This window comes from Rhinoderma darwinii, chromosome 1 (assembly GCF_050947455.1).
Source record: "Rhinoderma darwinii isolate aRhiDar2 chromosome 1, aRhiDar2.hap1, whole genome shotgun sequence".
NCBI lineage: Eukaryota > Metazoa > Chordata > Amphibia > Anura > Rhinodermatidae > Rhinoderma > Rhinoderma darwinii.
In genome coordinates this window covers 382005141-382018763 of record NC_134687.1, presented here as the reverse complement: position 1 = coordinate 382018763, position 13623 = coordinate 382005141, and the positions used below count along the sequence as shown (strand labels likewise).

The 13623-nt window shown below is 44.4% G+C and overlaps 2 protein-coding genes across 3 annotated transcripts in view; one reads left to right on the top strand and one right to left on the bottom strand.

The window, feature by feature from the left end:
- CEP78 (centrosomal protein 78) overlaps positions 1 to 8279 on the bottom strand; it is a 174163-nt gene extending 165884 nt beyond the window's left edge. Inside the window, exon 1 of one of the 2 annotated variants that reach the window (XM_075828331.1) lies at positions 8205 to 8279. In XM_075828331.1, the coding sequence (XP_075684446.1) occupies positions 8205 to 8277 (73 nt within the window). In that variant the 5' untranslated portion in view covers positions 8278 to 8279. The remainder of the gene's footprint in view (positions 1 to 8204) is intronic. The other variant, XM_075828324.1, reaches the window with a different exon arrangement.
- LOC142652678 (guanine nucleotide-binding protein G(q) subunit alpha) overlaps positions 6986 to 13623 on the top strand; it is a 149576-nt gene continuing 142938 nt past the window's right edge. The window contains exon 1 of the mRNA XM_075828339.1: positions 6986 to 8029. Coding sequence (XP_075684454.1) covers positions 7894 to 8029 — 136 coding nt within the window. The 5' untranslated portion in view covers positions 6986 to 7893. The remainder of the gene's footprint in view (positions 8030 to 13623) is intronic.

Genomic DNA, 13623 nt, shown 5'->3' with positions numbered 1-13623 from the left:
TATGTTCACACACAATGTTTTCAGCTGATAAATTCTGAAGCAGAACGCCTACAAGCATCTGCCCATTGGTTTCAATGGGAAATACGGTGTTCTGTTCCGACAGGGCGGTTTTTACGTGGTCGTTTTCCAAAAACAGCACGTAAAAAGACGTCCGACCAAAATGAAGTGCACATCACTTCTTGGGACATTTTTGGAGCCGTTTTTCATTGACTTTATAGAAAAACAGCTCCAAAAACGGACGTTAAAAAACGCGAGTTTGATTACAAAATGGCTGAAAATCGGGAGCAGTTTTCCCTTTGTTTAGTAAGCGTGTGAACATACACTTAGCCTTTTGGTGTGTCCTATAACTTCTTCCAGCTGCAGAATCACACCCAATATGGCTGCCGGACACTGCTTAGCAATTTGAAGACACCTTTACCTGGCTTGTGAGAGGGGGGGTGAGGTTCCCTCCCACATTTACAGCAGCTGTGAGTCAGGTTGCTTTGCCTTATTCACCTTGCTGTAATTCTGGGAAGTGCTCCCCCTGGTGGCCAACATTGGAAAACATGTCAAATTATTATTTAATTTTTAATACTTTCCACCATACGGAAAAAATAAATAAATACAGCAAAAAACTAAAAAAAATATAATAGAAATAAGTAACGAAACTTTAAAAAAAAGGTTTCATTTGCAACACATTCCCTTTAAGGGAGATTCCTTTACACACCCAAAGACCAGTAAGACTTTTAAGATAAGACATTTTTGAACCTGTAGATCAAACTTTGTCATCTATGTTCTTATATGTCCATGTAAACTATTGTATGTAGGTGAGACTACTACGGAATGTAGGATTAGACTTAATACACACAAATCTACGATAAATACAAATAAGACTGAATTACCTATCCCCAGACATTTCTGTGAAGCCCAACATAGGGTTAACCAGCTTTGCTTTCTTATCATAGATGAAGTACCCCCTCTTAGAAGGGCTGGTGATAGGGAGAAAGTATTAAAAAGGAAAGAAGTGGAGTGGATTAGTAGACTTGATACGCTGCAACCTAAGGGACTCAACTTTTTTGAGTATAATCTAAAAGCATTTTCATAGATTTCTTTTGACTTTGGAGACTGTAGATTGTGGTATTTTCCCATACTGTTACTAGATGATATTGTCCCCTTATGTAGTAAGTCAATTTAATTATTATTATTTTTTATTTATTTAATTTTGTTAGGGGTATATTTATTTTTATATTTACATTATATTAGATCGCACATATTTTTTCTGGAGTTTGGATAATTAATTATCATTTTTTTATTTTTCAGGTCTGATTTATAAATAACTGAATCTCTTCTCTGGATGCTGACCCAAGCCGAGGGACACATGGACGTTTAGAGTGCTTTTCCCTTTGTGGATGTAGATACTGTATAACATTATTGTACTTTATTACTACACATGACCCCCAGTGATATATATTGCTTGAAATGCTCTATTTTCTTTGAGAACCTTAGAACCCTTTTCGTATCTAGACACTATGACGTGGGTTTATCCACAGTCATACTTGTCATGATTTCGGACCATGCCACCTATATTGGTGATATTGGTTGGGTCAAGTAGGAGTCTTTGATTTTAATAGACTTACGCTGGAGTCTGTGACTTGTATTCTCGATGCTTGTTCTTTTCTCTACGGCGTTCTTGTACGCATGTGTGGTAGCTAAGACGCTAACATGGGGCTGTTTTGACAGCCGCTCACGTGATATCTTTATCACGTGATTTAGTGCTGAACATGCGCAGTTGGACTACATGAACGCCGTAGATGTTTGAAATTGGCGCACTACACGTCCCATGTTATGTACCTTCGTTTTGGGTGAGTGCCAATGTTTGTATGTTCATTTATAAAATATACACACATGTGCATTGATGTCTTCTACCTGAGTATGCGCAGCTGCAGAATATTTTGACTCTGATCAGGATATCTTGTGCGATCTGTCACTGTCACTTTATCTGAATAAGACACCTTTTTGGATGTTCACTAAACATAATTTTACATATGTCATAACATTATGATGATGGACCTTGTATGGTCGACTTAGTATACACTTATAAATTTTAAATTTTCTATTTGAATGTTTATATCCATTTTGTAACTCCTCCCATTATGGGATGTATAAAAGCACTGAATTGTTTGAGATATATTGCTTGACAAAGGCTGCAATGAGCAGATGAAACGTTGCACCTTTTTCACTGATGGGTGAAAAAACTATCTACTTTTTTGAACCTTGGAGTGCTGCCTCTTTCTCCTTACATATATGGACTGTGAGACAGTGACAGGTAAAGTCATTGAGGGAAGGTACATTTCCCCTAGAATCCTGTCATATGTATCCTAGGCTACAGGGAATGAGTATTTTTTGCAATAGAAAGCTCTAGCTTTCCAATCTCGGCTTAAGGAAAAGCCGGAAAAAGGGCCTGGAGTTGGATTGGGGAAGAGCAGGGCGGGTTCCCCAATCTCTAGTCCATCTCTGGTTGTAGGACAAGGCTGCTGCTCAATTAGCTGCACCTGCAGCCTGTGTATAAAAAGGTGCAGACACAGTGTGTCAGTCTCACCCCTGACTCAGACCGGAGACTACTAAGTCTGGAGTAGCCTGTATTCTATGTGAGTAAAGACCTGTGTTACTTTGTGTCCAGTGGCTGGTAGGAAGGCACTTGGTATAGTTAGATAATATCTTGTTTAGTTAGTGCTCAGACGAGCAGGATTTATTTTGTATTTTGCCTTGTTGTACAAGAGGCTGTTTCTTTGACAAGAATAAAACACAGGCAAAGCCCTGTTATGAACTTTAATGCACGGTGTCCCTGTCTCTGGCTACTAAGAAACCGCTGTACCAACCTCTCCTGATGCTAAACCCTCCATATGGTGGCCGATGCGGGCACGGCCTTAAAGAGACATACACCTATTTAAAAGGACTTTTGCTGCTCCAAGCAGAAAATCGTTGCTTGGGGCAACAACGCAATTATTTTTCCCCCCGAGAGTGCTTGGAAGTGTATGTCTTGGGTGAAGGCGGCAACAGGGCTAGAAAAAGAGACTGTTAAAATGGATGAAATACTTAAACAGCTGATTCAGGCTAATGTTAACCAGGGGAAGATAAGCACAGCTCTGCAAGAAGCCAGCGCGACTGGTGCATGAGGAAGCCATGCGTGCACAGGCTGAAACCAATATTCTGCTGGGTGAAGCCCACAGACTGGCCTTAAAAGAACAGCAGCAAATTAATCACCAGACCAAATTCAGGCCTCAGTGGAGAGGTCAGCGGGGCCTCATGGTTTGCGCCAATCCACTCGTGCAGCGGTACAGACATCTCTGCAGAAGATGACACCCACCGACGACGTTGAGGCCTATCTCATGGTGTTTGAGCGAGTGGCAGAACGAGAGAAGTTATCTTCAGATCAGTGGGCAGCAGTGGTGGCACCTTTCCTAACCGAAGAGCCGCAAAAGGCGTACTTTGATCTCAATGAGCAGGATGCCAAGGATTACTCCAAGCTGAAGGGTGAGATCCTTGCCCGTCTGGGTGTTAATATGAATGTGCGTGCTCGACGGGTGCACAACTGGACTTTTGTGGAACACCTACCTGCCCGATCACAAATGTATGATCTTGTCCATCTTGCAAGGAAATGGCTACAGCCAGAGGAATCAACCCCTACGCAGATCGTCGAGAGAGTGGTGCTTGACAAATACATCCGCTCCTTACCACCGAAGGTTCAGCGTTGGGTCGGTCAAGGAGATCCTACAGATGAGGAACAGCTGGTGAACCAGATTGAAAGGTACAGAGCTACTCAGGATCTACTCCAAGAAGTACCGCCTGGATGTTCTAACCCCAGGAACAGCAAATCGTGCGGAGCACCCGGTAAGACTGTTCCATTTACTAGAGGGGTGAGAAATGTCTTTAAGGGAGGTGGCTCAGAAGGGGAGCAGACGGAGGGAAGAAATCCCAGAGAGACACTGAAGGCCAGACCAGGGTCTCAAGTTGGGGACCGGGGCCGCATACAGTGCTGGCGGTGTTATGGACCTGGGCATATTGCTGTCAATTGTCCCCTGACTACTGAGCCAATGGAGTGTGATGCAGCAAGGCGAATATCCTTGTTTGCACGTCCTGTTTGTTCTGCTGAGACGGTTTACGAGACTGAACAACAAATGTGTGTCGTAAAAGTGGAAGGGTGTACTGTGAGTGCCTTGCTGGATTCTGGGAGTCTGGTTACCCTGGTGCATGCCAGCCTGATAGACCCTGGAACATTCAGAGGACATAGTATAGGGGTCCTGTGCATTCATGGGGACACTAAAGAATACCCCACCGCTTTGGTCACTCTAGAGACTTCCTGTGGAACCGCTTGCCATGAAGTGGGTGTGGTCAAGTCCCTGATGCACAGTGTGATCCTGGGGAGAGACTTCCCAGTGTTCTGGGACTTGTGGAGGAAGAAAGATGTAACCTCCACTGTAAATGTTAATGATGGTATTAATGAGTGCGCTGTGATTAGCCCAGAACCCTTTAACGAGGATGCTGAGGTGCCAGCAGTAGGGGTGACCACTGAGCCTGATAAATTTCCTCTGGCTGTTTTTGCTGGTGAAACAGATGAGCAGGAGGAAATTTCTGATATACCAGAGTTAAATGTATCACGTAACAATTTTGGGACTGCTAAACTTAGCGATCCCACATTGGTAAAAGCCAGGGAAAATACTAAGGTATTAAATGGAGTGCCTCAACATCCAGGGGCTGATAAGGTGTTTCCACACATGGCGGTTAACCAGGATTTGCTGTATCGGATAGATAACATACGTGGGGAGGTGGTTGAACAGCTGGTGATACCCCAACCGTATCGTAGAACGGTGTTGGACCTGGCTCATAAACACGTGCTGGGTGGACATCTAGGTTGCGAAAAGACCAGAGAGCGTATCTTACAACGATTCTTCTGGCCGGGGGTATATACGGAAGTTCAGAGGTATTGCGAGTCCTGCCCGCAGTGTCAGATAACAGCTCCTATGCCACATTTTAGGAGTCCGCTAGTGCCTTTGCCTATCATTGGGATCCCTTTTGAAAGAATTGCCATGGATCTGGTCGGCCCTTTAGTCAAATGCTCTAGAGGACATCAATATATCCTAGTGGTCTAGGACTATGCCACACGCTACCCTGAGGCAGTCCCTTTGCGAAATTCCTCTTCAAAAGCCATTGCAAGAGAGTTGTTTTACATGTTTTCCCGTACTGGTTTACCTAAGGAAATCCTTACCGATCAGGGAACTCCCTTTATGTCCAAAATCACCAAGGAATTATGTAAACTGCTGAAAATTAAACACATGCGTACCTCTATATATCACCCTCAAACTGATGGTCTTGTCGAAAGATTCAATAAGACATTAAAAGGCATGTTGAGGAAGGTGGTTAGTAAGGATGGGAAGGATTGGGACTGTCTTCTGCCCTATTTGATGTTCGCTGTACGTGAAGTTCCTCAATCATCCACAGGGTTTTCTCCTTTTGAACTTGTATACGGCAGACAACCCCGTGGTCTCCTGGACATAGCCAAGGAAACCTGGGAGCAAGAGTCCACACCTTATAGGAGTGTAATTGAGCATGTCACGTTGATGCAAGACCGAATCGCTGCGGTCATGCCGATAGTTAAGGAACACTTGGAGCAAGCTCAGGATGCTCAGAGCAGGGTGTACCTCGAAGACATCTGAACCACCACCAGGAGTAATTGCAGAGCGAGATTTACTTTATCGGTTCAGAACCACAGGCTTCAGGAGGGACGAATGGAACGAGTTGGGCATCCTGAGAGTAGGGGGTAGCTGTAGCTTATAAGACACAGAGTTGATTTGTTATAGAAATTCATAGGAACCACAAAATCGGGGAGGCGAATTTGTCAGAGAGGCCTGGTCTGTGCTTCTATTAATGTGACGCCTATCTGTCATTTGGAGACGACGACTTTACAAGGACTACCCAGATAACAATCCCTCTGTCACGTTCGTTTGTGTCACAAAAAGGGCTCCGTTTGTAGTAGATTACGCTATTGATTCCATCAAAACGACGGAACCCTTGCACAACAGAGACAAACGGAAACCATTTGCACCGGATCCGTCACCATTGAAATCAATGGTGATGCAAACTGTGGTTTGCGTTTGTGTCAGTCAGGGGCCTGTTCCGACGGAAAACTCAGACGGAACTGGACCCTGGCGCAGATGTGAACGAAGCCTTAGGCTAGATTCACACGAGCGTGTTCCGTCCGTAATGGACAGAATGTATTTCGGCCGCAAGTCCCGGACCGAACACACTGCAGGGAGCCGGGCTCCTAGCATCATACTTATGTACGATGCTAGGAGTCCCTGCCAGTTGTCCTGCAGCGAGGCCAAGACTCCCAGCATCGTACATAACTATCATGCTAGGAGCCCGGCTCTCTGCAGTGTGTTCAGTCCGGGACTTGCGGCCGAAATACGTTCCGTCCATTACGGACGTAACATGCTCGTGTGAATCCAGCCTAACTGGTACATTTACCTCAGCAGTTCTCTTATAGGGCAGCAAGTGAGCCAAGGAAATCATTCCCTCCCTCTAGTTAAATTTTTTTTTAAAAAATGCCCTAAGGGCACATTTGTGTGATGGAATCTCATTTTTTTTTCTCCTCTAAACACAGTTGTGTATATACCTTACCTGTGCTGTCACCTTGTCCCTTAGGAATTTGTACTCACACACAATAACATACTGAACGAATGTATGTATATATATATATATATATATATATATATATATATATATATATATATATATATATAAACAAACCCCAGACTGCAAAAACTCCTGTCAGATAAGGAGCATTTTCCCGCCAAATCGACAATTGAGGGAGGCCAGCTATGTAAATAAATGGCCAATAAAATGACTAAATTCTCTATGATAATGCTGTGAGCAGGGATTGTAATGCAGTAAAAGTGATTTTTTTCCACCCCTTGACTTGCAGTTTTCTCCTCCCCACTTTCTCAACGTCATATGATCCAATAGTGAATTGGTTGTAATAGAATTACATGCATGGACTACACGAAACCAAAAAGCTCTATCTTTGTATGACATAGACGGCATGGTGGAGGACATGGAAGGGACAAAGCACACAGGATGCAGGGGAAAGAATGAGAGTCGCCCACAGTGAGTGAGACACATTGCTGTGAATTATTCCCTGGGATTGCACTCCAGTATAACTGTCTATCCCTGCTCGCTGGGAGAAGGTCCGCCATATTCTGCCTTACCACGCCCGGGGAGCAAAGCCATTGAAAAGGCTGGCAGGGGAAATGATTGCTGGCAAAGGCAGTGAATACCACCGACGATACATGGACATTGTGCGAGCATGAAAGAAGCATTTTACCAGGAATAAAACTAACGGCGCTCAAAGTAAAGCGACGAGAGAATTGAAGATCAAGAGGAAGCAAAAAAATAACGTGTGAGAGGGGGAAGGGCACAAGCTGCTAGCGCGATCACTACCGGGGGCTTCCCAGTCATTCGATGCGGGTTTGCGATTTAATACAAGGAAGATCGTACGAGTAGAGGAGCCCTGCACTAGCACGTCTTTCCATATCTAGCGCTCTTCTTCCCATGGATGTCACCATGTTGTTTGGTGCATGGTTCTAAAAGGAGGCGGAGTAGGCGAGTGACAGCAGATCGGGTGTTCGGTGTCCCCTGTACACGGGTAACGGCAGCTCCCACCCTCTTTAGGGTGCCATCAGATCCGCCGGCTGCTGGGGGCACCTGAGTGCCGGGCTGTGGATCTCCCGTCATATCACTATTGACTGTGTAGCCCTCTATTCTGCACGGCAATCCCCCCTCTTTACAAGGAGAAGAAGCAGGCGGCTTGCAGGGTGGGGGTCTGTCTCTTTCTAGCGCTACCAGCAGTCCGCAGACATGACTCTGGAGTCCATCATGGCGTGCTGCCTCAGCGAGGAGGCCAAGGAAGCTCGAAGGATCAACGACGAGATCGAAAGGCAGCTTCGCCGAGACAAGAGGGACGCCCGCAGAGAGCTCAAGCTGCTGCTACTGGGTGAGTGTGTGCCCCCTTCCCTACTACATGTGTGTCCATTCATCCGCACTGTGCCCAGTAAATAACGTGCCATATACATGTTTGTGTCATAGACTAGAACCAAGGAGTGGGCACTGCCAGTCTGCTTATGTAGCCTACGTTTTCTCTATACGTTACATAAAGCCATAGGCCCTACCGGGTGATGTTTCATTGCAATTCTTCTGATCCGGATATCCATAGAATTCATGTTGTGTCCACACCCCATCCATCCAGCCCTGTTTATTCCCATAAGTTCACTGGTCTCCTGCCTGCAGTCCTGGGGCCTTATATTTCCAGTGCATTGGATTATCATTACATTCCCATGTTCATATGTACGCCATATATATTGACATTTTATAGCTCATAGCTGTGAAAAGCGACAAGAATCTCATGCTCTGCAGGATTTTTCACACCGTATGGATTATCACAAGCGGCAAACGATTATATCTTCGCCTCAGATTCACCCATGAGCCTTCCATGTATGAATCCTATGATTATGACGATACATATCCCATAGACTCCCATTTTCCATACCAGTATATACATGTATATGGTCTTCTGATTTAAATAAATTGCAGATAACCCAATTTACCAAGGGGGGGGGGGGGGTTTGGATGACCCTTTCGTCGAAGGAATTGAGTTTGTGCTTGGATTTTTTCACGTGTATCCCCCGCATATAGTGCCATCACGGCATTGGTATATTGTACATGAACGTACAGTCTATTGAAAGTAGTATCGTATATACTGAATGCCATTTGTCTGCAGACTATGTATATGAAATTATCCCCAGGATTCTTCCATGTGGTGGATCTGGAAGGGCTTTGTAAGAGGACAATACATATCTTGACAATGATGAGTCCGATATATTGATCTCGGCTTGTGTGTAACATACGTGTGCATTACTGTTACATTAAAGATGGATGGATGGTCTGCAAGTAACCACCGTTAAGTGATGATATAGCAAAATGGAGCTGAGCGTGCTCTGCTAATGCATTGCTTTTATGGCCTTGCCGTTGAGTGAAGCAGCTAGGATCTCTTTCATTCTTGTTGGGAAAACAGTGATGAAATCACGTTTTTGTTTTTTTTACGTTGCCATAATGATCGTATTAAAATTGCTCCGATCAGAATCCGACTTTTGGTGTCTCTCTGATGTCTACTTTGTTCATGGCGTGCACTGGCTATAGAAGGCGTATGAGAAACCAGTGTAGTCAAACCAAGGATATAAAATAGCCGACTTGTCACCATCTGGATTGGCAGGCGTTCTGTTTGGTTTATCTGCAGAGCTTTTCACACTTTTACATGCAGGCAAATTCTAGTGGACTCCTATATCCTGAACTGTCAGTAGCCATACTGATCAAGCCCGGAGGAGAGAAATGTGGACGGACAAAGTTTATCCTGTTTGGTTTGGACTAGACTAGAATGTTGTCAATAGCTGACCAGACACTACAAACTAATTTCACATTGACTACCTGGCTCCTTGTCCAGCCCCGGGCTGCACTGATATGTATGATCTGAGCCAATTCTGTTCTTGGGGCCTGTTCGTGTTGCGGAAATACTGCAGATTTTCCGCAACGGAATTAGTTGCGGAAAAGCCGCAGCAAATACATTCGCTACAAAGTGGATGAGATAAAACAAATCCCATCCACACTCTGCGTGAATGCTGAGCGGAGAAAATGCTCAGAAATTGACCGGCGGTGCAGAATATTATTCCGCAGCATGTCAATTGTATTTGCGTAAACGCTGATTATTTGTTGTGGGTTTTTCCCATTGAATTCAATGGAGAGGTAAAATCCGCAAAAAACGCAACTCAGAAAAATTTATAAATCTTATACTTACCCATGATCTGTGTTTCTTCCTCCTGGGATGACACTTCATCCCATGTGACCGTCGCTTCACCCAATCACAGGCTGCAGCGGTCTCCTAAGTACTGTAGTTTTTCGTAGTGGACATTCCCGTGCGAAAAACTGCACCACAATTTGGTGCGTTTTTTTGCCAGGAATTCCTTGCGGCGCACAGGGTGGATACGCTGAGTGCTTTTACGCAGTGTATACGCCCCGTGTGAACTCCGCCTACAGAGTCAGTTGAATCACTGAGGAGCGTGGCAATAGAATCATAGACCTCACTAGAAAACAGCCAATAGATTTAGATTATGATACCCAAAAAATTGAAAATGTGCTACCTGGCTCCTGGGATTTGTCTAGATTGTAGGTAAGGCCCCATGCACACGACTGTATTTTTCATCTCATTACGGACAGTAATTACTGGCCCATTAATTTCTATTGGCCACGGACACCTTTCAGTATTTTTACTGATGGGTTTCCGTGCTGAAAAAATGATAGAACCTGTCCTATACTTGTCAGTAATTACGGCAAGGACTCTCCCATGGAAGTCTAAGTAAACACGGACGGCTACGGATGTGCATCCGTATACCAACCATATTCACGGACGTGTTGCTATGCAACATGCTGATGACCTCATTTGCATCTTCCCTCTTTTTTACTGATCTGTGAATACGGATGCCCACGGACAGTATTTACGGACAGTATTTCGGGATAGATGAAAACACGGTTGTGTGCATGGGGCCTAACTAAAGGAGTTAGAAAATGTAATGTCTATAGTTAGTTTAAAGGGTAACTAAACTTTCAGAAGTCTTCTAACATGTCATAGTGGCATGTCACAAGTTTTGATCGGTGGGTGTCTTGAGCACTGAGACCCCCACCCATTGCTAAAGTGAAGCGGCAGAAGTGAGCGCTGAGCCGCTTCATAATACAGTATTTCAAGAAATCTCATCTACACATTGCAGATTGCTTTCTGCACGTAAATTGACCTTTGATGCGTATTTTAAAATCCGCAGCATGTCAACAATGTTATCTTGCGTATCCATATGCGAATTGTATCTGGCTTATTTAAAAAAAAACAAAAAAAAACGCACCCAAGTTCCACAGCATAAAACTGCGCATATTTCCGCATCAAAAGGTAAAAACCGCACCTAAAAGCGCATCACAAAACCCCCTATTAGGTGTGGATTTTCTGCATCAAGTTCCGCAACCTGTGCATGTAGCTTTAGGCTCAATGCACACAATGGGTATTACGTGCGGTAAATACAGTACCAGCAAAGTAAATGAGGATTCAAGAAATCTCATGTACACGCTGTGATTTTTTTTTTCTGCACGTAAATTTGGACATAACGAAAAAAAAACGCCCAGTTGTCCATTTCAAACCTCATCTGCATATATATATATATATATATATATATATATATATATATATATATATATATATATATATATATATATATATATATATATAAAATTGCTCATAACTTGGCCAAAAATGAACGTTTTTAAAAACAAAACGTTACTGTTATCTACATTGCAGCGCCGATCACATGCAATAGGAGATAGGGATTTGAGAATCTGGTGACAGAGCCTCTTTAAGTGGGAAATACACTGTGTAGCTCATATCAGGCATATTTTTATGCTTCTGAATTAAAAAAACTCCTCCTAAAAATCCGCTTCGAAAATATGTGTTTTACAGTCTGATTTTTCCCATTGATACGTCAAAAAGTGCTTTGAAAATACGCTTTTTAAACTATTGCAAAAAATCAAAAACTCTGAATATTAGCGCCAAAAATGCATGGGCTCGTATTCTTCAGACTACTGAAGAAAAAACTGCCATGTGAAAGTGGCATTAGGCCATGTTCACACTGTATATGTTCAGGCTGAAAAATACGAGGCTGATTTCAAGAGAAAACAACCTCTGAATCCAGGAGCTTTTGGAGCAGGTTTCAAGTGTTTTTGAAGCGTATTTTGTGTCAATGGGAGAAGATGGCTTGTAAAATGCTTCAAGAAGTGACATGTCACTTCTTTTTTACAAGGCGATTTTTTTATTTTTTTTTGGGGATTTTTTTTTTAAATCCAACATAAAAATACGCCTCATATGAACTACACCGTGTACTTGCGATAAAATTCAAAGGGAAGCTGTTTGCAGGCATATTTCAAGTGTATTTCAGAGCGTAATATGAGCATTTCACTTTCCGAAATATGCCTGAAAACATGCTGTGTGAACATGGCCTTAAAGAGAACCTTTCACCTGCCCATACATGTGCAGCATGTAATAGGCAGGGCTGCATAAACCCTGGGGCATTTTACGTTTTTTTCCGCTATTTAGGTATCGGTGCCGTTATATTTGGCGCCCGATATTTAAATAACCCCCTGAACTGTAAATGGGGCGTGTAACATCCCTCTGACACTGTCCAATCCGCTACGGACAGTTCCACAGCAAGAGCTGGAGAGAGGAGAGCGTATGTGCGCACACTCGTAGCTGTGCACACTCTCGCTCACTTTTCAGTTCTTGGCAAAGACTGTGTGATCGCTCGCGGGTTTGTGAAGCCCTGCCTATTACGTGCTGCACTCCGCTGCACATGTATAAACAGGTGAAAAGTTCTCTTTAAATTACTTTTACACCTGCATATTTTGGCTGGTGCAATGAGCGCAGATCAACGAGGCAGCTTGTTGATCACCGCTCCTTTCACAACGTGCTAGTATGGGGACGAGCGCTCATTACTCTGATCGCTTGTCCCCATACATTTGTATCATGTTGGCAACGCGTCTCCCTGTTAGGGGGGATTCACACGAGCGTGTATTCGGTCCGTGCGGGCCGCGTGGTTTTCAGGCGGCGCGCATGGACCAATACAAGTCTATGGGGCAGTACAGACAGTCCGTGCTTTTTGCGCAGCGTTTGTCTGCTACGCAAAAAGCGCGACAGGTTCAATAACTCTGCGTATTTCGCGCATCACGCACACATTGAAGTCAATGGGTGCGTGAAAATTACGCAGGTTGCACGGAAGCACTTCCGTGCGAACCGACTGAAACAGCGCACCAGCTGTCAAAAGGATGAATGTAAACAGAAAAGCACCACGTGCTTTTCTGTTTCCGACCATCCAAACTGAGTGTCTTTGCGATGAGCGAAGCCGGACAAGCGAACCGAACTTCACCGGGTTCGGCCGAACTCGTTTTGGCCGAACCCGGCAAAAAAATTATCGGTACGCGACGTCAGGAGATAGTCACTGTCCATGGTGCTGAAAGAGTTAAACTGTTTCAGCACCATGGACAGTGACTTCCGATCCCAATATACATGAACCTGTAGAAAAAAAAACGAAGTTCTGACTTACCGTTAACTCCCGGCTTCTTCCTCCAGTCTGACCTCCCGGGATGACAATTCAGTCCAAGTGACAGCTCCAGCCAAGCACAGGCTGCAGCGGTCACATGGACTGGCGCGTCATCCAGGGAGGTGGGGCCCGATGTCGAGAGGCGCGTCACCAAGGACGCGTCACCAAGGCAACGGCCAGGAAGTTCTCGGTAAGTACGAACTTTTTCTTTTTTTTCAACAGGTTTTTCGATAGGATGTGTTCGGCATTCACTGTCGAGGGTGCTGAAAGAGTTAGCTCTTTCAGCACCTTGGACAGTGACGGCCGTCGACTAGCCTCATCTCTATGATGGCGGCTGCGCGAAAATCACGCAGCCGCGCATCAGACACGGATGACACACGCAGCTGTCAAATGGTTTTGCGCGCGC